The sequence below is a fragment of the Gymnodraco acuticeps genome, unplaced genomic scaffold, assembly GCF_902827175.1.
Source record: "Gymnodraco acuticeps unplaced genomic scaffold, fGymAcu1.1, whole genome shotgun sequence".
Lineage (NCBI taxonomy): Eukaryota > Metazoa > Chordata > Actinopteri > Perciformes > Bathydraconidae > Gymnodraco > Gymnodraco acuticeps.
Window position 1 is genome coordinate 2,615,389 of NW_022992081.1, and position 22,917 is coordinate 2,638,305.

The 22,917-nt window shown below is 43.1% G+C and overlaps 1 protein-coding gene across 5 annotated transcripts in view; it reads right to left on the reverse strand.

Moving 5' to 3' along the window:
* Window positions 1–22,917, reverse strand: part of dnah6 (dynein, axonemal, heavy chain 6) — a 131,750-nt gene that overhangs the window by 49,131 nt on the left and 59,702 nt on the right. For all 5 annotated transcript variants that reach the window (XR_004567699.1, XR_004567700.1, XM_034202425.1 and 2 more), the window contains exons 47-58: window positions 13,916–14,062; window positions 13,709–13,782; window positions 13,433–13,587; window positions 11,382–11,613; window positions 11,129–11,281; window positions 9,906–10,046; window positions 9,272–9,514; window positions 8,917–9,084; window positions 5,640–5,875; window positions 3,029–3,173; window positions 2,685–2,801; window positions 1,360–1,483 (exon numbers count right to left, since the gene is read on the reverse strand). Coding sequence is in view for 3 of the 5 variants with exons in the window: in XM_034202425.1 (XP_034058316.1) it covers window positions 1,360–1,483; window positions 2,685–2,801; window positions 3,029–3,173; window positions 5,640–5,875; window positions 8,917–9,084; window positions 9,272–9,514; window positions 9,906–10,046; window positions 11,129–11,281; window positions 11,382–11,613; window positions 13,433–13,587; window positions 13,709–13,782; window positions 13,916–14,062 (1,935 nt within the window). In the remaining 2 variants the exon portion in view is untranslated. The remainder of the gene's footprint in view (window positions 1–1,359; window positions 1,484–2,684; window positions 2,802–3,028; window positions 3,174–5,639; window positions 5,876–8,916; window positions 9,085–9,271; window positions 9,515–9,905; window positions 10,047–11,128; window positions 11,282–11,381; window positions 11,614–13,432; window positions 13,588–13,708; window positions 13,783–13,915; window positions 14,063–22,917) is intronic.

The window sequence follows — 22,917 nt, forward strand, 5'->3', positions numbered from 1 at the left end:
GCCTCGGACGGCCAGCGAGGCAGCCCGAGGCCAGAGCGAGGACGCTTAGGGACGCTTAAACGGGGCTACCCCGCTGCAGTGGAAACGCGCCATAACTGTACGGAGGCTCAGTCACTGGTACATTTTCATATACAAAGCCATGTTAGGGAAACTTCCATCCTAAATCTGCTCCCTGATCTCACGGCGAATTGTAAGTGGCTACTGCCTGAGATCGAATGCTGTAGTTTTATTAAATGTGCCAAGTGCTAGGACTGTCTTAGGGAAGATAGCTTTTAGATGCGCAGCTCCTCTGTCTTGGAATAGTCTGTAATTGAAATGGAAACTGAGCAATATGGTGCCACTAAATGTTTTTAAAGCTCGGTTGGATGCTACTCAATCGGAAGCTGTTGGTACCTGCTCATGTGGATAGTTATTGTAAATTGTAATCCCTGTAATGATGCTGTAAAATGTCCTTTTTGTTATTCTGTTTATGTTTTTATGTTTCATGTGGAACCTACTTGAGCAGGTCTCCCTTGAAAAAGAGATCAATGATCTCAATGGGATACACCTGGATAAATAAAGGTTTGAAATTAAATGAAACCTTTAGAAATGCAAAACGGCATCAGTTTAAAGTAATTCTGTCCTTCTGTTTACCGCATCATTTATGAGAATACATTTCTTAACAAGAGAACATAATCGAGGGGTGATCAATAACATTTCCGTATTTATTTATTTCTCCAAGTTATGTTTTTGTGTGCACTGAGGAGTCTCAAACAGGCGTTTGTTAAATCATTTTAAGATTGGCTTTAATCAGTTTGTGAAAATACATTCTTCATATTTGATAAATGAGGGGTAACATTTTATTTATGGTATTATTTCCACATATTTCTCTCCATTCTTCCTTCTGCCAACGGTGTCGCAGTTTCTCGTCCCTCCCGTTGTTGTGCTTAGTGCGTACGCATAGGTTAGAGTTTGCGTGGAGGACCGCACATTTTCCCGTCAAGTTCGTTTTTTATAAATCGCAAAGATTGCTTAGAAACTGGCAGACGCCATTTTTTGAGTGTACGCAACGTTTATAAATGAGGCCCCAGGCGTTGAAGAGGACATGTACAGCTAATTTTCAGGTTTCATATTTGTATTTTGTGTCTCTACTGTGACATGTTTCCATGCTTTAATGTTCAAAAATTAAATACTGCCTGTGATGCAGCCCTTCTTTCACCCTCTGTCTGAAACCAGTGCCTAGTCTTCTCTGATTGGTTAGCTGGCCAGCTCTGTTGTGATTGGTCAAACACTCAGAGATGTCCCAAATCATTGAAAATGTTTCTAAATTTGACAGTGAACATCATTTCCCTCTTGGCATGAAGTGATCACAACCCTCACCCAATTGCTCCTTCTCATTAACGCTGCTTTCAAACTGATCCTGTAGGACTTGGATCTGGTTCTCCACCTCCTGCAGCTTTTCTTGCTTCTCCCTCAGGGTTTCCATGGTGGCATCCAGCTCCGCCTGCATTGGTTTGGAATAAAAGAAGAAAGAGCTGTGGACAAATATCATTAATGAACCACTCAGAGAACATTTAGTCCCCTTTTTATCCTCCGTATTTTGTCCAATGTTTGCAGAGCGATGCTCAGCGACACTAGAGAATGGATTCAGGAAAACAGTTTTGATTGCTAAAGAATTTGGCAGATTCAAGATTTAAATCAACAGTATATAAAGGAAATGTCCTTAAATTGTAATTTGAGATGGACAATTTGTACTTAAACATTATAATGTATAAAGAGTAACCAACTGTCTCACAATAAGCATGTTGTCGGTTATGTGGAAAAAGAGAGGCATAGCACACAGACATTTTTGGGAATGTCATTTCATACCTTTTGGGAACATATGCGGTTACTTGGGGGGGCTTTTAAAAGCTGTAATTGTAAAATAGATTTCAAAATACTGGAAAAGTAAGATACCCAATTGGATGGCAAAGACTTTTTTCATCATTAGTAAATCATATTTGCAAAACTGGAAAAGTAATGAGGCAGCTACACTTCTAAAGTGGAAAGTGGTGATGAAATATGTTAGGAGTTAAAAGAACAATGTCAAAAGACAGTTACAAGGGGAACACATGTCAGATAATATGGAGCACAATTTACTAAGCTCTGTAGATAAAAGTGGAGCCACACAATCAAATCCCCCAGCATCCAAACCTCTTATGAAAACACTTAATACCCTTTAGCTTGTCTGTCGCATGTCTCTGAGTCTCTCTCCCTCTATGTGTGTGTGTGTGTGTGTGTGTGTGTGCGTGCGTGCGTGTGTGCAGGGTCAGTTTGTGAAAAGGGGGCGGTGATTGGGAAGAGAGTTGGGTGTTTGATCGTTTTGCAAGTACGAGTAAGATGACAACGGTTTTTCATCAACTGTTTGTTGTTCTATGTATTTCTGTGTTTACTTAATTTGATGAATGTATTATTGTTAATATTTGTTCTGTATTTATTAATTACTTGAATTTATTATGATTGAATTTATTATATTTTTGGGGGAAGAAATGAAACTGTAACATGTTGAAATCTAAAATGTAGAGCATGTAAACCCCAACTAAAAAGAAGATTATGTCACAGTGGTTTATGCCTAAAGTGAATAAATATGAAATACATATTAAAGTTTAAAAATAATTGTAATAATAAAAGCGTATTCAGAGCACTCTCTACTGTGTGTTACTCACCTGCGCCTTGTTCAGTTTCGCTCTCTTGGGGCCCACTTCTTTGAGGACTCTGGAGTACAGATCCATGGCTCTGACCCACATGCACATTGATCTGCAGGCTTTGGACACCTTCTCCACCTAACAGCAGCAAAACAATACAGAATGTAACCACGTAGCAGATATTGACTCATACGTTTGTATGTTCCATAACTTACAATATAACTAAAATGGCATCATCAAAAACACATTTGTTAGTGTAATTCCTTTTGAACTGTGGCACTTTTTAAACCCCCCAATGTGTTTGATCTCGCATTTACTCTAATCTGACTGACGTTATCAGTGTTTGACTTGATATCCAGACAAACCTTCTCTGGGATGAAATCGGGGTTGTTGATGTGTTTCTGCAGCTTCTGCAGGATCTGAGGCTTGATATTGTCCTTGTCGTATTCTGTCAGTCGCCTAAGGAAGTTGGCATCTCCTAGTAACTGCTTGGCACCAGCCCAGTCCGGTCTGTGAGGAGAGGCGTGTTAGTGAGGAGTTGTGAGGAGAAAGAAAACGCCTCATTAAATGAATGTGCTCTGCTTATTCATAGAGACAAATTGCATATTTTAAAAAGGTTATAAACTGATTGCTTTAGATTTGATTGGTGTTTACACATTTATCATTCAGATTGCACAAATAAGCTAAATATGATATAAGATTGAAATTCAAAATACTACAAAATGCAATGCACTGTAAGTGAGGATACTGTGTCTATAACATAGGAATTGCACTCTGATGAACATACAACTGTTATACCAGTGTTGTATGACACAACCCAGAAAAATAATCCACAACATAATTATAATAAATTGATATTCATGTGACTTGTCAAAGTGCGAAGTCAGAGAGAGTTCTACAGAGTGCTGGTGTGAAGTGGGCTGAACTGTTAACGGTGTTAAAAGGTTGTTTTGTTTAAAGGAACTCGATTAGTACTACTTTATTAATGCCAAATTGGAAATGTTTTGTTACAGCATCATGTTAACAAGGCATTACAAAATGATAACAAATACAATAAATAAATACATATTAACACTTAAAATATATATATCTATAGAGTATCTATTCAAAATACAAAATATAAAATATAAAGAATAAGTTAGAGTACACCAAAAACACTAACCTACTAGTAGAAGTACATATACAAATACTATATAAGTTGCAGTTGCAGTTTTTTTCTCTTAGTCTGCAAGTGTGAACAAAATATGTACAAATTGTTTAAGGTAATTACGAGTAGAGTAAAAATAAAAAGTAAATAAATGATGAGAATGTTCTGCTAGCCAGAGGGTAGGTGTCGTAGAGGGTTATTGCTTTAGGGGGAATGATTTATTGTATCTGTTCTTGTACCAAATATAATATCAGAAGATGCCACCAGACTCCTTTGACAGTAACAGTTTTCTTTTTGTAAAAAATACAGGTATTTGTCATTTGTTCTGTTCTTTATGCTGATAACACAGTAAAGTAGTCAATGCGTTAATAAGTCCACTTGGTCTGAAAAGTGAAGCCAAAGTGGGAGAGCCTTAAAACGGCATTGTTTTCCAATGGCCAGCAGTGGGCGCCTCCACTCACCATTATATAGAAGACTATGAAAAATTGACAACTTAATTACCTCAGTGAACATTTTCCTAATAAGTGTATGGTCTCAATGTGTGGTTTCAAGTATGCCTCAATATAGCATGATTTATATTTTGTGTATTACGGTAATTTAAAGTATAGTAGATGATAAAGCAGGGTATGCTTTATCATCAAAAGGACTACCTTTTGGTTTACATTTGGTTACCAAAGTGTTTCTACCATAGTGTTGTCCTGCGTTTGGTTTTACTAACAGACACTCCAAGATTAGGTTGTTATTTGTTTAGGGTGAGTACACTTTGTTGTTTGCTAGCCAAAATGTGCATCTCTACAGATTGAACTTGAATTAAGGAAAATGCTTTGCAAACAATGCTATTGCTAACGTTAGCTTGTAAATTAGCAGGCCTTGCTCTTCCTCAGCTAAAGAGGTAAGAATATTTTAAACATAGCATTGACTGATAGTGATTTATTTGGGAGGGTACATTTGATTGGCTGCCGCCCCCGCCCACAGTAATACATGGCTTAGCTGACAGCCATCTACCTCGCACAACCCCACTTCTAAATACCTGAACTCTCCCTTTGAGGTAAACAGGATATTGGGAAGGATTGATTTTTATATTTGCTGTTGTAATTTATTGTCTTCTGTTTGCGATTGTAGTAATGTATTACTTATTATTTGCATGTACAGCACTTTGGCTCGACCAAAAAGCGTTTTTAAAATGTGCTATATAAATAAATCCTGATTTGATTTGATTTGAAGGATTTAGTGCAGCAATAGCGGTAGATGAATAACTGATTACAGTTAAGGGTCGAGAATGATGGGATGGGATGAGTGCTGAGTCATGGGATGGTGAGGTAATCCTTTGAGTGCTGACCCCAGAATATACGGGGATTAAAATACAGGCCTGAATCTCATACCTTTGGCAGAGTGATTGCAAAACAACACAGGAGATTGTGATTGTAATGATGATGATCATTTTTGGGATTGCTAAAATGATGGCCAAAATAATGACATTCATGCCAGGCTGATGAAGGTGACTCAGGGGAGGATTGTGATTAAAGGGATGGATCATTGGGTGAAACCATTTCCTGTTTGGTATTTTTCTTTTTTCTAATCATGTATCCTTGATTGACATTGGATTGGGAAAGCATACCAGCATTCTGTGTGTATCCAACAGATTTAGACTTTAGTTGGATTCAACTGTGTTTCTTACAACAACAAAAACAAAACAATTCATATTGTTCATTTACTAAATGCTACATGTTTGTAAATATATAATTGTATAATAACCAGGACTTTAGATTGAAAGCCTGAAGCAATACCATGCATTTACAAATAAAAGCAGGATAAGAAAGCACACTCACTTGAAGTTGAGCAGGATGCACACGGCCTCCATGACGGTCATGACCAGGTCGGGGGGTTTGGTGAAAACCTTGATCTCAGAGATGTCGGCCTTGTCCAGAGAGCTGAGCGCCTGATTGGCTCCCGCCAGAGCCGGCAGAGCCTCGTCCAGGTCCCTCTGGGCGTCGTCGGCTATGGCTTGCGTGTCCTCAGCTTTCACCTTGGCCAAAGCCTCGTCCTCTGACACTACTTTACGCACCTGGGAATGGATATGTTTGTAAGATACACAGAGGTGGAAGGCACATTGACACACATTACATTGCTAGGTACTTGTATTTCACGAGAGACTTTTCTTTTTCATGCCTCCTTCAAATTATTTTCCAACAACTCAATTGTATTTTTAATGGGTTTTATTTTTCAAAGAATATTGTAAAGGTCAGTTTTTCTCAAAACCTGACATGAATTGATCAGTGGTAATACATGTCTGCAAAACAACACATGATGAAGATAATGAGTAAGTTAGATAAATAAGTCGAAAATAAGCAAACATTATTATTAAATCCTGCTCTAACATGAATGCATGAGCAATTATAACAATATTTTAACTGTCAAAAGGGACGTTTGTATCTTCACATATAATACTTTAAGTACATTTTTCTACATATTTTAACTTCAGTAACATATTCAATTAAGGACTTTTGCGTGTACCTCAGTATTTGCATAGAGTAATATTAATACTTTCACTTAAGTAAAGGATCTAATTACTTCCTCTGAAAACACTCTTAAGCAATGAGAAGGAGTATCGAGCTTTTTCAGCATCTTATATAACTTTAGTTAGTTCTGTGTTAAGATTATAGAGAAGGAATAAGTCCAAAAGACCTGGGAATGAGTTAGCATTTTACCATATCTGGTTCTATAATCTTTAAAGGTCCCATGTCATGGCCATTTCTACTGATCATAATTCCATTGTTGAGGTCTACTAGAATACATTTATATTGTGCAATTTTCCAAACTCACATTGGTTTCTCAAACAGCATCTCTGTGTAGTATGTGTATTCACTCTCTGTCCTAAACGGCTTGTTGGAGCTCCTGCCCCCCCCTCCCTATGAGCCCACTGTGCTCTGATTGGTCAGCTCATCCACTCTGTTCTGATGAGTCTACCACCGTTACAGCGGAACATCAGTGATTATGTTTTACAATGGCGTTAGCAACCAGAAAATGACACCAGTAAGGACAAACAGATGTTTAGGTCCACTTTTATTCTCCATCTACATCAACAGTTTAGGTGAAAATGTGGATGAAGCTACTTTACATTTTTATACTGATGATACCGTGATGTACTGTGCAGGTCCCTCCATTAAGGAGGCTGGTGTTAAATTACAGGCTGTTTTTAACATTATTCAGACTCAGCTTGCTGAACTTAAGCTTATTTTAAATGTTGATAAAACCAAGGTAATGCTCTTTTCTAAAGCTAAAAAGACACCAGAGCCTGTTTTGGATATTGTTACTATGCAAGGACAAGTACTCAAAGTGGTTACCAGTTACAAATACCTTGGTATCTGGCTTGATGATTGTCTTACTTTTAAACTTCATGTCAATAACCTGCTTAAAAAGCTGAGGGTTAGACTAGGTTTCTTCTACAGGAACAAGTCCTGTTTCTCGCTTAAGGCCAGGAAAAGGCTCTGTGACCTTTTTACCTGTGCTGGACTATGGTGATTTGTTATATATGAATGCACCTGCCAATTACCTGAGCAAGTTAGATGCCGCCTATCACAGTGCTCTGAGATTTGTTACTAACTGTAAAGCACTTACTCATCACTGTACCCTGTATGCCAGGGCAGGTCTGCCTTCACTAACTGTACGGAGGCTCAGTCATTGGTACATGTTCATCTACAAAGCCATGTTGGGTAAACTACCTTTTTATATCTGCTCTCTGATCTCTCGACGAATTGAAAGTACATATTGCCTGAGATCTCATGATGTTGTTTTATTAAATGTGCCAAGTGCTAGGACTGTCTTAGGGAAGAAAGCTTTTAGTTGTGCAGCTCCACGAAATTGGAACAGTCTGCAAACATGTTTAAAACTGAGCACTTTGGTTCCCCTGCATCATTTTAAAACTCAGCTGGGTGACATGCTGTTTGATACTCATGGTACCTGTCTCTGTAAATAGAGTTTGTAAACTGTACCCTGCACATTATGTTGTATGTCATCCTTATTGTTGTTCTGTTGTTTTTATGTTACATGTGTAACTAATGTCCTGCAGGTCACCCTTGAAAAAGAGATCTTTTGATCTCAAGGGGCTTCACCTGGTTAAATAAAGGCTACACACAAACAAACAGAATGCTGCGTGGGGTCTGGGTGAGTGAGTGTGTGTGTGTGCGGAGCTCCACGGATTGGTCCATTTGGACGTCGTGACGTCAATATGCCCCGGAAGAAAAAAATGGCAGCATAGACCCGTTAACAAGTTTCTGTGTTAGAGTTTTACTCGCTACAGGGTGTACTTTGAGGGTTTTGACTCTGCACACCGTTTACATGCAGAAAAACCTTCATAACACACAAGGGGACGGGTGATAACCAGAAAAGCATATGATGGGATCTTTAAGCAAACTTACTTGATGTTGGATAGATTTCAAAAATAAGATATGTGGTTGACACAAGCTTGAGAGATTTTAAAGTTTTGTTCTACAACATAAAAGATGTCAGTATGTGCCCCACTCATAAATGTCTGAAGCATCAATGTGTCATAAAAATAGCGGTTCCAAACAAGTTACTAAATGAGACTATTAAACAACACCACTGTAGTGCAATAACACTTATGTGCATTTTGTAGATTATTACAAACTACTACGAATGTAACTTGTACATTTTTATATTTTTGTCTCGATCATCACTTTTGCTGTAACTATGTACATTTCCTCTCTGTGGGACGAATAAAGGTATTCTGATTAGACATCATCACACCCAACATTAGCCGCCTTTTGTTTAACGGTGGAAATGTGCTGCCATGCAAACGTTTATAGCCTAATGTAGCTTTCTGGAGAGTTCATTTACACTTCAACAAAAATAACACTGATGGTAATGTGTGGAGATTATCCTGCTGAACAAAATGTGTAAGTATCATAAACGTTCCGATCTGCAATATTCAAAATCCAATGAAATAAATCTCATTGCTTTTTGTCAAGGGAGAAATCGCGACGCTAACCTCAGTTTACAAAAAAACATAATCTCTGTACCACTCTATAACACCTCACTCTCTTGCACACAAAACGTACTCTTGCACACACACACACACACACACACCTCGTCAGCGCTCTCATGGTCTACAGCCAGTTTCTCCATCAGGGTGTCAACATCGCTGGACTTCTGTTTCAGGATAGGCTCTAGTGCAGACAGGTCCACTTTCATTTTGTCCACGAGCACATTGGTCTCCAGCAGTTTGGTCAGACCGTTTTTCACGCGATCCCTGGCCTATATAGAACCCCCCCCCACACAAAAGGTATGTTATCCTCATTTTACATGCAGACAAAATCAACAACAAAGAAAAAATTGCCATAACCACATCTAACTAGCTGCTATGGTATTTCCTCTGAAATCTCAGGTAAAGATCCAACACTTGTACAGATAACAACTTGTGCATTTTGATGGGGGGACTTACAAGAATGAGCTGCTGTCTCTTGTCCTCTAACATGGACAGGTAGAGGTTAATGAGCTCCAGGTAGGAGGTAGGCGTGGTGTAGTATCTGCGTCTCAGCTCAGAGTAGAACCGCTCGGCCATGTCAGTGACGCTCACGTGGATCTCCACGCACATGGCGGAGAATCTCTGCTTCAGCTCCTCGCTGCCAAAGTCCACGTTCTGGAAGAAGGCCTGAGAGACGGAGAGCAGCGCCTCACGCGGCCACTGGACAAACACAATGTTTTTCAGGCATGTGTGTGTGATGGAAAGTAAATGACAAAACAAGATTTGAATTTCCCATGGGGGATTAATAAAGTTTGTCTTAATCTTAGAACAAAGGCAATAAGAAATAAGGGGATTAGAAATGGTGTCAGAGTGGAGAAGAAATGACATTTTGGTTATCTCTGCCAGGAGCAGATACATAGATTGAAAGAAAAATGGAGTGCTGTAGACTCAATACAAGCAGAGCGATTCATCCTGACTGCAGATGATCCCCATGTACCAGTTAACAAATGCATATATGTTCTAACTCTTTTTCCAAAAAATAACATAAAAACAATATGAGTGATAATATATTACTAGATATGTTCAGTGAAAAAGAGATATGTCAGCGTACCTGCACAAACCAGTCAATAGTGCAGCAGTTAACCAGGGAAGGGAACATACGACAGCGGGACCTGAAGGAATCCCCCACTGGACTCATACACAGCACGATGTGCAGCTTCTCCCGGACACGAGAGATGAAATACTGGAACACCTGAGGGCCAGGGCCACACACACACACACACACACACACACACACACACACACACACACACACACACACACACACACACACACACACACACACACACACACACACACACACACACACACACACACACACACACACACCACACACACACACCACACACACACACACACACACACACACACACACACACACACACACACACACACACACACACACACACACACACACACACACACACACACACACACACCACACACACACACACACACACACACCACACACACACACACACACACCACACACCACACACACACCACACACACACACACACACACACACACACACACACACACACACACACACACACACACACACACACCACACACCACACACACACACACACACACACAGAGAGAGAAATTCCATATTTCTGGAGGTTTGGTCTCAGCCGGCAGATAATATTTATCTGATGTTTTCCTACAGCTCGCCTCGGGGCACTGACTTTTAGTTCACTGCACTTGCCCAGACTCTATGGCTATTTTCGCCCTTTCTGGGACACACTGTGTATTTCTGTTGGTTCTGAAATGTTACGCAATAATACTAGCAGCTTTCAAGAAATGCTTTATAACAAGAAAAGATGACATATAATGAAATCAAAGATGGGATAGAATGCCATCATTTTATTGATGATACCATAACATGAGATGAACAAATGTAAACGACTGAATAATAATAAAACAAAACTATAAAAATATATATATAATAAAATCATTATAATAATAATTATAAAATCAGTGCCCATATTATCCATCTATAATCACTGCAGCAGCATCAAAGGGTCTCAATTATTTTCACTCTACTTTATTTGCATAAGGTGAAAACTAAGTGTTTTGCTTCAAAAAAAATTGTTTCTTCTTTTGGTTCCTGACAGTTTTATAGCCAATGATGTATTGATTTAATGTGAACATATCAGAAACTCATATCTGGTAATATCTTAGATAGGTTTATTCATTTATCTCTAAAGGACCCTTGTACGTGTTTAATCTGTATGACCTTTTTTACGTTGAATGTTTGTGACGGTGTACCTCATCCCTGTTCTCCTCACTGATTCCCGCCTCTTTGGCCTTAGGGCGGGTGGCAGCTAACACTTGTTCCAGCTCATCTTTCTCAAAAAGGTTGGGCACCTCGCCAGAATTCAGCATGTTGTTGACATCCTCCAAAAAGCCCTCCACCACAATCTACAATAGGAAAGAGAGAGTGGAAACCTCTAAACACTCAAAAAATCATCCAAAGACTTGAACATGAGAAATATCTCCGTATCGAGTCCTTCTATCAAACCTGAGTATCTGTAAAGAGGAACACCATGTCCCTGCCCTCCACGCCGGCCATCTTGTAGAGCCTCCTCAAGTCTTCGTGGAAGCTGTCGTAGCTGTAGCCGCGGCTCAGTTCGATCTCGAAGCAGCGGTAGCCGCACATGTGGGAGGCCAGCCGGGTGAGCGACTGCTTGCCGGTACCCCCCACCCCCACCAGCAAGGCGTTGCCTCTCTCCTGGCGGATCATCCGAGAAATCCTAGAAGATGTGAACAAAAATGATTATTATTATTTGCAAACAAAAAAAGGAGGGAATGCTTTGGTCACATTGTGTGAGTCATGTATTCTTGCCAATTGAGTAGTAGAGCTACAGGGCTTTTGAGCCACTTTCTGTACCTACTCGCTACTCATTTTTATTGTTAAAGGCAGAATGAGTAGGAAACAAAAGCATGTTTATTCAAATAATGCTTTGCATACTCTAGGGCAGTGGTTCCCAAACGGTGTGCCGTGAGGCAAGTCCGGGTGTGCCGTGGGATTTTGTGACAACCATACATTATTATTGCAATATACAACTACACAAAAATAATTACTTTTTAATTTACTATATCAGTACTTTGTAGGTTTATATGTACGTAATCTGCGCGACTTGTGTGTCCACATCTCCACATGCAGTGCTGCATAAACATGGCTGAGTCAGCGATAACTTTCGAGGGGTGGAGGTATGCCCATTATTTTGAGTTCGTCCGAAGAATAGACAGGAATGTGACGGTGAGGTGCAAACTGTGTCCAGGCCAGAAGCTGTTATCCACTGCTGGAAACACCACGTCAAACCTCAACAAACACCTGCAAAGAACACATGCTAAGGTGAAGCTACCGCACACGCTATTTGTTGTTTGTTTATATCACGTAGTCTGTTCTTCTTCTCTGTCTTCCGGTTGTTGCCTGTTTTGAATGACAAATACACACTACCGCCGCCTGCTGGTAAGGAAAGTTATTGCCACTCACGCATGCGCAGTTCGTACGTGCTCGGCGAGTAAAGTAACGAGTTACTTTATGTAGATAGTAACGAAGTAGTGTAATATATCGGCAAAAATATTTACAATAGCACATGTTTCAATGCTGATTGCTGAAATGTTACATTTATAATTTGTAGTTCAGGACCATGGACAATGCAGCTTCCTTGCATTGACAGTTCTCTGTGCTGAATTTCTGCTGAGTTTCCTTTGCCTCATTTTTTATTTTGTGACCTGTCTGGTTTAAATGAGTGTGTTGCTGTTTGATGAAGCCTAATTTGATAAAGTTTCAAATTAATTTCTGAAATATTTCGTTAATAAATATTTCATGAGACATATAGTTGTCTTTGTCACATTTTATTTGGCATTAGTAAATAATTATGCACATTTACAGATATTTTACATGATATGAGTGATAACACGTGTTATAAGGGTTATTTTGCACAATAGGTGTGCCTTGAGATTTTTACTTGTCCTTTGGTGTGCCTTGGGCACAAAAAGTTTGGGAACCACTGGTCTAGGGCACCAGCTATTAAACTTGACTTGCCAAATAAACAGTTTTCAAGCTTTTGAATGAGCTGTTATTAAGTTATAACAGTTTTTCAGGCAAGATGAACAAATATTTCGATGAACAATATATGATTACTTTATCCCCGTATATTTGAGGATTTACTGCAATGTTTGGAGCTCTGAGGAGCTGATGGCTATATGAAGCCCGGTCTGCTTAAAGAAAACACATCAATCATATTTTTTAAATTATTCTCACTGCCGGAAGGGTAGAAACGGGTCCGCACTGCAAGTCAATTCATAGCGTGTTAAATAATCATTCCAATTAAAATTACGAGAGCCACCAACTTGGACCTTTGTCTACCCTTATGGCAGAGTTATTATAAAGTTACACAATAAACTACACACAGTGCACAGGGTCCTTTCTAGACTTTCCTCTCTATAATGCACCTTCTTTATTTTGGGTAACCTTTGTTAGAGTTTGCACCACCTGCACCTTCCACCAAGTCCGAATTCCCCTTCAATAAAGTCAGTAATTGGTAGTTTGAAAGTTCACACCTGGAGACGTGTTCGACGGCATCCTGGAAGAAAACCAGCTTGGTCTCCTTGGAGAATGTCATGTTGTAATCGTCCAGGTAGTCCTGGAGAACCGTCTGGATCTTTTCCATGTCTGTCAGATCCTCATACAGACGGTCTTCTTTCTCTGCGCTCACCTACAGGGCGTTGTTAGATGGAGAGCAATGGGAATAAGCAGATATTTCAAGGTATTTTATTAGTTGTTACCAAAACAATCGGAGGTTTTCTCAATACAAAAAGTTGAAAAAAGACTTTTACCTTGATAAAGTCGCCAAATATAATGGGCTGAGTCACAAAGTACGAGGGTTCCAAGTTAATGCTGAAATATTTGCCTAGCAAAAAGAAAGAAAAGGACCAGTATTGCAAATGTGTGACACTTAGTGGTTCAACGCGTGCAATTATCAATCAGTTTCTGCATTTAGAAAACTGAGTTTTACTGAGGATCTTTTTGACCGTTGTTCTTACCGGCCATCTCAGAGACGATGGTGTTAAAATAGGTTTTATCTTGGTTGTTGATGAGTCGGTCGTGGAACACTCGCTGACACTCGTGGCAGAAGAGACGGAAGATCTGGGTCTTGTCTCGCACTTGACTCGGCTCACACTGCAGTATGCCTGGACACCACGGGAGGGAAGCATTATGGGAAGGAGATTAGTTGTGTTTTAGTAACGTTAAATACATGTGAGGGTTACATGGATACAAAGAAAAAAAAAACAACACATGAAAAAAGTACCTCAAAGAAAAACAAAAAACAAAAGGGTAATGCTGCATTTATGCGTTGACAGAAACATTGGAAAATTAATGTGAATGCCACTAAAAGTAGGAAGAAAATAAACTATAGGTTACTTACGTAACCCCAGTTCTCAGAGTAAGATGAAGTGAGATGTCTCACTATGGGATGCGCCTCAACGCGTATGCAAACAGAAGCATCAATCTCATTACGCCAATCCTGATTGGCTGGTGATCTTGACGTCTACGTCAGGGAATCCACTCACCCTTTAAGTAGCTTGCGCTACGTCGCAGCGTCATTCAAAATAAGCACCTCTTCTCGCTTCGCCTTAGCAAGAAGGGCCGTCTGGTGAGACATCTCACTTCATGTTACTCTGAGAACTGGGGTTACGTAAGTAACCTATAGTTCTCATTCATAACACTCCGTTCGATGTCTCACTATGGGATATTGAAACTCCCGTATTGCTAGACATGCTTATCTCGAAAATCACCAAAGACAACCAGAACTTAACAGGTAGAACCCTGTCTCAACACGAGTCACAGCACTGCGCGGGCCACACTTGGAGCAGAGACATCTAGCCTGTAAAAGCGGACAAAAGTGAGCGGTGAGGACCAGCTTGCTGCTGCACAAATGTCTTGGATGGAAACACCCTTGAACAAAGCCCAGGATGTAGCCAGTCTACGAGTAGAATGAGCACGCAGGCCCGTTGTTGCCTGCAAACTCTGACTCGTATAAGCCAGAGCAATCGTTTCCACAATCCAGTGGGAGAGCCGTTGCCTGGTAACGGGCTTGCCCTTATGAGGGTTAGCCCAGGATACAAAGAGTTGGTCATTGCATCGAAACTCTTTTGACCTTGGCAAATTCGGCCGCTGTTCCTCAGAGGAACACAGTGGCGTAGGAAATGCCTCAATGTCAATGAGCCAACCACCTTAGGTACAAAGGCAGGGTTGGGCTTCAGCAACACTCTCGTTTGCCCCAGGGCAAACTGAGTGCATGAAGGATGTACAGAGAGCGCATGAATGTCACTGACTCGCTTGGCAGATGCCAGAGCCAGTAACAACACTGTCTTCAGTGACAGGTGTTTCATGTCAGCTTCTTCCAGGGGTTCAAATGGAGGTCGAGTGAGCCCATCTAAAACCACTGCCAAGTCCCATAAGGGCACCAGTGACCTGGAAACAGGGAGGAGCCTGCGAGCCCCTTTCATAAAACGGCAGATCAAGGGATGTTGGCGAGCCGTCTTTCCCTCAAAGCCCACATGGCATGCAGCAATAGCAGCCAGGTACACTTTGATCGTAGAGAAAGCTCTGTGTTTATCAATCAGGTCCTGTAGAAATGATAGAATCACCCCGACAGGACATTGAAAAGAGATGTGTCCTTTTTGAAGGCACCACTCCTCAAACACCCTCCACTTACAGTCATAGAGGGACCTGGTGGAGGAAGCTATTGCACTCTGAATAGTGTTTATCACCTTCTGAGGGAGTCCCACTGTATTCAGGTTATACCACTCACGGGCCAGGCCCATAGTGCCAAGCGCTCTGGGTGTGGGTGAAAAATAGTCCCCCCCGCCTGAGACAGTATGTCCCTGCGTAGCGGAAGCTGCCACGGCTGCCCGCACAGCAGCTGATATATCTCCGCCAGCCAGTACATTGCAGGCCAGTGTGGAGCTATTAGGATCAGTGTGTGGCGTTGTTCTCTCACTCTGGCCAGAGTTGGGGGTATCAGAGCCAGGGGTGGGAACGTGTACAGGAGGACCGGAGGCCAAGCGTGCGCGAGCGCGTCCACGCCTAACGGTGCGTTTAAATCGCGCATTGAAAAGAACAGCTGACATTGAGCGTTTTCTTTTGATGCGAACAGATCCACGCAGCTCGGCCGTAACGCACCCACAGCTGACTCACAATTATTGGATGTAGAGTCCAGTCTGCATATAGTGGTGCACCTCTGGACAGCAGATCTGCCCCGAGGTTCATCACTCACATCACATCTTCATCACATGCGTCTGTGGTGACCACCTTCCGCGATAGGACAGCACCCATAGGCACGCCCCGTACTAGAAAAGTCGGGTGCAGCCAGTGGCGCAGTGCCATTACGCATTTCATAGTGACCATCACTCTCCACGCGCCATGACGCACGGGGTCCAGTCTGAGGGCAGCCACCCAGCGCTGAAATTCCCTAATGTGTAAGCGTCCCAGTCGTACCACCAGGATGGCTGACGCCATGAGCCCCAGTAACCGCAGACATGATCTGAAGAGAACATATTTGCGTGGCTGGAAATGAGCAAGCCCTGAAGGCTTTCACTATCTCCGCTGACAGGCGGACTGTAAAGGGCACCGAATTCAGGCGTCGGCCCAGGAAGAGTACAGTCTGGGCTGGGGACAACATGCTCTTTTCTGTGTTTATTACGAAACCCAGGTCGAGCAGGTGTTTTACGAGGACATTCGTCTGCGTAATAGCCTCTTGCTCCTACTGTGCGAGAAGGAGCCAATCGTCCAGATAAGTTGCCAGGCGAATACCCTGTTGTCTTAACGGGGCTTCCGTACACCGTACACTTGTGGGCTGAGAGATAGACCGAAGGGAAGTACTCTGTACTCGTAACAGACACCCTGAAAGGCGAACCTCAGATATTTCCTGTGTGGATAATATACAGGGATGTGGAAATACGCGTCTTTCAGGTCGACTGATGTGAACCAATCGTTTTGGCGCACGAGACGCAACAGAGATGTGTGAGTGAGCATTCTGAATTTGTATCTTTTGAGATATTTGTTCAGAGCCCTCAAATCTAGTATAGGACGAATCCCGTTCCCTCCCCGTTTGGGAACGAGGAAATACTTGGAATAAAAGCCGCTCTGACTCTGTTCGGAGGGTATTATAGATATAGCCTTCTTGTCTAGTAGCGAGAGGATCTCTTGCTCTAGAACAGGGGTGCCCGACCTGTCGATCGCGAGATGTGTCTAAAAATAGAACAACAATATTCAGTTTTATCGTTAATGTCCTATAACATAATCTTCCTGTGTCAGAATAATGCACTTGAACGCATCAAAGCTTTGTGATTGGCCGGCGTGACCCCATGTGTCGGGGCGTGGCTTGTGGGCAGTGGGCACTAGTTCGCTGACGTTGTCCGTGTCAACAGGAGTGACAGTCCGCACACACACAAGCCCGCATTGGTAGAATAAAAAAAGACCCAAATATATAATTTTCACTCCGAGTGGGAGGATGATTATTCCAATTCAAAGTCCATCTGTCTCATCTGCAATGCGAGCGTGGCTTTATCGAAGAAGGGTAATTTAGGAGCGGCATTTCAAAACAGTGCACAAACGCTACGAGACGGAATTCCCTCCTAATTCTGCCCTACGCTCCCAAAAGGTGAGGGACCTGAAAGGACAGCTAAATGCACAGCAGTCCATTTTCACCCGGCCCAACAACAAGAGCAAGGCTGCTACCATAGCATCTTATCGTGTCAGTCACGTTCTTGCGAAACACATGAAGTCTTTCAAAGATGGCAAAGTTGTGAAAGAAGCATTCCTGGAGGCTGCCCACGCGCTTTTTGGGGACAGTAAAAATAACAGTAGCATTTCAACAGGTTTTTGATATAATAAAAACTCAAGTTAGATACCGTTATTAATCAGCTGTAAGTTTTAGTTTGTTTGAACTTATGCATTATAATTATTGTACAAAATGGTATAAGAATGCAAACATTAAGATCTGTTCTGTTTAAATTGATTATAGTCTATTATCAATTCAGGTTAAGAAACTAGTGTTGCTTGCATCCTATTTTAAAAAGGCATTTATTTGTATACTCTACTAAAATGCAACAAAAAAAAAGGGTTTGATTCTATTAATTTTGTCTTTTTTAATGCACTTTGGCAGCAGATTCCTGTGTAGCTTCAGATCTGAGTTGTCTTATTAGTAAGCCTAATGTATACTTTTGTAGCAACACTATTTTTATATAATGGCAAAGAAAGGAGTCTTTTCTTTTTGTCCTGTGTCATATGTGGCAGCACTGTTCAATGCTTCTTGAAAACATTACCCACTGTAGTATGTGACGTGTGAATAAACTCCAACTCTGTATCAACAACACTGTTGTGTAGCTTCAGTTAAATACTTGTATGTGTGTAGATTAGAAAGAGGTAAGATAAAGGATCTGCAGTATTTTATGAAGTATTAATCGTACAAAGGTCAGTTTAATACAAGTAGAAGTGTGTATTCACCTGGTAGTAGGCTGTCAGTAATGGCTACGCCTCTCTATTTGGACTGGTAGATCTCGGCAGACTGGCAACTTTAAAAGTAGCTCTCGGTTCAAAAAAGGTTGGGCACCCCTGCTCTAGAATATGGGCCGACTCTCCTCGGGCTTGCGAATGCAGAATGCCCGAAAAGTGAGGGGGGGTGACAGCGAATTAGAGTCTGTAACCCCGTGTTATTGTCTTGAAAACCCAAGCAGAATCTGTGAGCATCCTCCACTTTTCGCTTCTCAAAGCGAGTGGAGATGTCACATCTCTGTCGTCTGCCCTCTGTGTCTTTATTTGTTGTGTTATGGGGCTCTCTAGTGTCTGAACACGATGGTACCCCAGGTTGACAACCCCGGTCGACACTGCGCATGCGCGTGGCGGTGATGCCTTCACAGCCCCACCATCGTCCGCCTTCTGAGAGAGGTAGTAGCCACTCTTAGAAGGGGGGTAGACTTCAGACTGTTTATTGTTTTTATTGTCTTTCTTTTCATTTGTATTGACTGCGCCCTTGGCTTTAAGCCTGGAAACGACAGTGGAAAATGATTTATTAAAAGACAATATTGATGACATGTGTTTGTGTGACTTAAACGAGCAGCGGAGCTTGCTGTCGTTGATGTTAAGTCCATTTCCTTCATGGCGCGAACTTGAGGATGACGTTCTGACATCACTCGAGGCGGCGGGAAGATGGGGGCATGGTTGCACCCCGGAAACACATGAGCATCTAACACTGGAACGTGTTCTGGAGCTGGGGAACAGGGAACCACCAGCTCTTTTATCAAGGAGAGGAGAGGAGGCTGTCAGGCCGCCCTCTTCTTCTTCCTCGTCTGGTGACTGAAAGTCTGGGCCGGCTGTGCCTGAGCGGCTGCTGCCGGAACCGGAGACTTTCTTGGCCAGCCTGTCCTCGCCTCGTGTCTGGGCTGGAGACCCGGGGCGGGCTGTGGCCTCTGCTGTTTCGGGATCTTGAAACGGGCAGGACGTGAGGCAGCCTGAGCGAAGGACTGCCGCGGGGCCGTTAAAGGCGGCGGCTGGACCCTTCGGGGAAGACAAAGCTGGAGAGCCTCATCTTCCTTCTTTTTGGACTCACACCGCTGCTGCATCGAAGCTAGAGCGGAGCCAAATATGCCCTCGGGAACAATAGGCATGTCCAAGACGTCCTCTTTTTCCCGGTCTGGAAGGTTCGTCAGGGTAAGCCACCTGGCTCTCTCCTGTACCACCATTATCCCCAGTGCTTTGCCCGTGGCTTGGACTGCACAGAGCTGCACACACAGACAAAGGTCCGTGTTCGCTGCAAGTTAGTCCCACACGGCAGGCTCAGGTTTGACCGTCATGTCCTCGCAGAGCTCCGCCTGGTAGGCGGTCAGCAGCGAGGAGACGTTGAGTGCCCTGGCGGACAAAGCTGCGGCTTTATAGGCTCGTTCGGTCATTGCTGACTGGAAGCGGTCTGCCTTTGCCGGTAGCGTGGGGTTCCTGCTTGGTGCCGAAGCCAGCCGCGGTTGGAGGTGGGCTGCCACCAGCGGCTCCATGGGCGGCATGCGGAGCAGGCCAAGCTTCTCCATGCCGTCACAGTCCAAAGAGGAGGCACCCTGGATTGGGGCCTTGTTGCTGAAAGGGGGGTCTTTCCACGAGACCGACACCTTGTCCAGCATCTCTGGAAAGACTGGGAGAAGCTGCTTCCTCATCCTCGCTGCAATGGGGCAAGTTCTTCCCCTCATAGCGATATCTGGAGGTCTCCTTGGCCACTTCAGGCCAGGGGATGTCCAGCCTGAACGCAGCGCGTTGGCACACGGCCTGCAAGTCCATACTGAGGCAGGGCGAAGCTGGTGTGCTTTCGCCCGGGGGAGCGGACATCGCCTCCGGCTTGGCAGCCTGGGCAGATGAAACGAAGATGTCATCTTCGTGCTCATCCGAGTCGGATAAGAGGAACTGAGAGGCATCCTCTTCATCCTCCTCCATATAATCCAGCTGTAGGACATCCTCCGCGGGTGGAACCACGGTGAGGTCCAGCTGGGAGCCCCAGCTTGACACAGCGCGGGGCTCCGCTCTCGCGGCTCTTGCCGCCACCGGGCCCCAGCCTGACACGGCGCGGGGCTCCGATTCCGCGGCTACCGTCGTTGTTGAGCCCCAGCCTGACACAGCACGGAGCTCAATCTCCGCGGCGGTCGCCACCATGTCCCGATTGCCGGCCGGCGAATCAACGGACATGAAGGGGTCCTGTCCCGACAGGCTAGCTTGGCGCGCTAGCCGTCGGCAGAGGCTCTTGATGGTGAAGCGGGCACAATGCCCGCACGAACCGGGGGTATCGATAGCTTCCTGGGCGTGTTCCAGCCCAAGGCAGGACGAGCAGACCTGGTGTGAGTCCGTGCTCGAGATCTTAAACCCGCAGCCGCAGAGCCGAGCCTCCGACTCCTCTGGTGTGAGGGAGAGAAGGGTCCATCCTCGTTTGCCGGGGTGTCGGCGCGGAGGGACAAGCTTGTAACAGGTATGTTACAAAGAAAATAAATCCAACCTTATCGTTATTCCGAAAGGAAAAAACGAGGGGGTAGATTTTTTTCCCAAAAAATATTAACTGGTGTGTTAATATCTTTCTTATCTCCGTCTCCTCTGGTGTGAGGGAGAGAAGAGTCCGTCCTCGCTCGCCGTGGTGTCGGCGCGGAGGGATAAACTAGCAACAGGTATGTTACTGTTTGAAGAAAAAATCAAACCTTACCGTTATTCCGAAAGAAAAAACGGCAGGGCAGATTACAATATTAACTGGTGTGTTAATATTTGTTCAATTCTTCTGCAAAGCAAAAAAGTAACCGGCAAGCGCCCGTCGACCGAATGTTAGCTTGGGTTCAGTCTGTGGACCGTTAAGCTAGCCCAGCTACTGATATTCGAGATATGCTCTGAAGCGAGAAGAGGTGTTTGAATGACGCTGCGTCGTAGCGCAAGCTACTTAAAGGGTGGGTGGATTCCCTGACGTAGACGTCAAGATCACCAGCCAATCAGGATTGGCGTAATGAGATTGATGCTTCTGTTTGCATACGCGTTGAGGCGCATCCCATAGTGAGACATCGAACGGAGTCTTATGAATGAGAACTCGGAAAGCCTGTGAAAATGTTAGCTTTAGTACACAGCTTGCCGAGTTAACTAAGCAAAAACATGGCGGATGGAAGTATATGTTAGATTGATGGAAATCATTTTGCATATCAATTATTTGCTAACTATTAATATGTGATATGGTTTAAGGTTATAATAGTTGATTGTGGTAACCTATATTAGTTCCACAGTTACGTCATGTATTAGCATTCACCCTTATAAGGCTTAACCTGAAGTCGGCTGAAGAAATATTTGATATAAAAGAAATAAGACGTTCTGATCCGTTTCCTTTGCTGCAAAGTGTTGTTTTTGAAGCTCTTAGCAATAAAAAACAGCTCATATGCTTCATAGTCATTCATAGTCTAAAAGTGGGGAAATGGGATCGTCCGAGGAGCACTTGAATGCAAAGCTAATTTAGATGATCTGTGACACTTGTTTGAAAACATGTACTGTCAAATAACAGAATCTGAAAAACTACATTTCTGCTGTAAAAACTGTCACTGAACAAACCTTCACATGTTTTCCAAATGCCTTATGAAGATAACTGCTGATATGAAGTGGGGGGAACTGCAGAAGAAGACATTGTATTGTTGTGTCAGCGCAAATAAGTAAATGGGAGGAGTGGCTGTACGTTCATTACCACTGACCAATCAGAATGTAGTGCTGAGAGGAAATGTGTGTAAGAGTAATGCATTGTGGTTATGCTGAACAAGTGGTGAACAGCAAGCAGTCGCAGAAGTCACTTCCGCTCATCTTGATGCAGTAATGATGCCTGCTGGGTAAAGGAGAAGGGGGAGGGGGGTGTTGATGGTGCAGACGATTTGAAATGTTGTTAATGTGGCTTGAAGAGATAAATCATAGCCGTGCCTCAAGCTGTGCAAGTACAAAGACTTCTTTCATTAAAGTGGAGTTTCTGAGTTGGAGGAAAGAGACAGTTTGCATGCTGTATGCCTGTGCAACACATGTGTCTCGATAACAAACATGAAAATGCATCATTACTGATTGAATCACTTGCTGAAAATGCAAGCATGACCCAAATATGAACACTCATCAAGTCAAATGTTAATCGGGCCTTGAAAAAGCATTTAAAGGCTCAATGCAAATAAGGATTAAATATACTACACTGTTATGGTGCATTTCCACTGCAGGGCCTCGCACGGCTTAGTACGGTATAGTTAGGCCTTGGTAGGCCAGGCTCACTTTATTCTGCGTTTCCATTACAGTTTAGGAACTGGGGTAGTAACTATAGTAACGCAGTGTAGGCGGAGCCGTGATGAAACACAAAACCAACATCAGCCGTTAGCTGTTAGCCCTCAGAGCTCACAGCTCCTCATATCTGTTCAGAAACTAGACAAAAGTTAAACAAGTACAAACCACAGACTGTCTGTGTCATGGTGAATACAGTCGCTGGTTTATTTATGTCTGTAGGCCGTTGTTG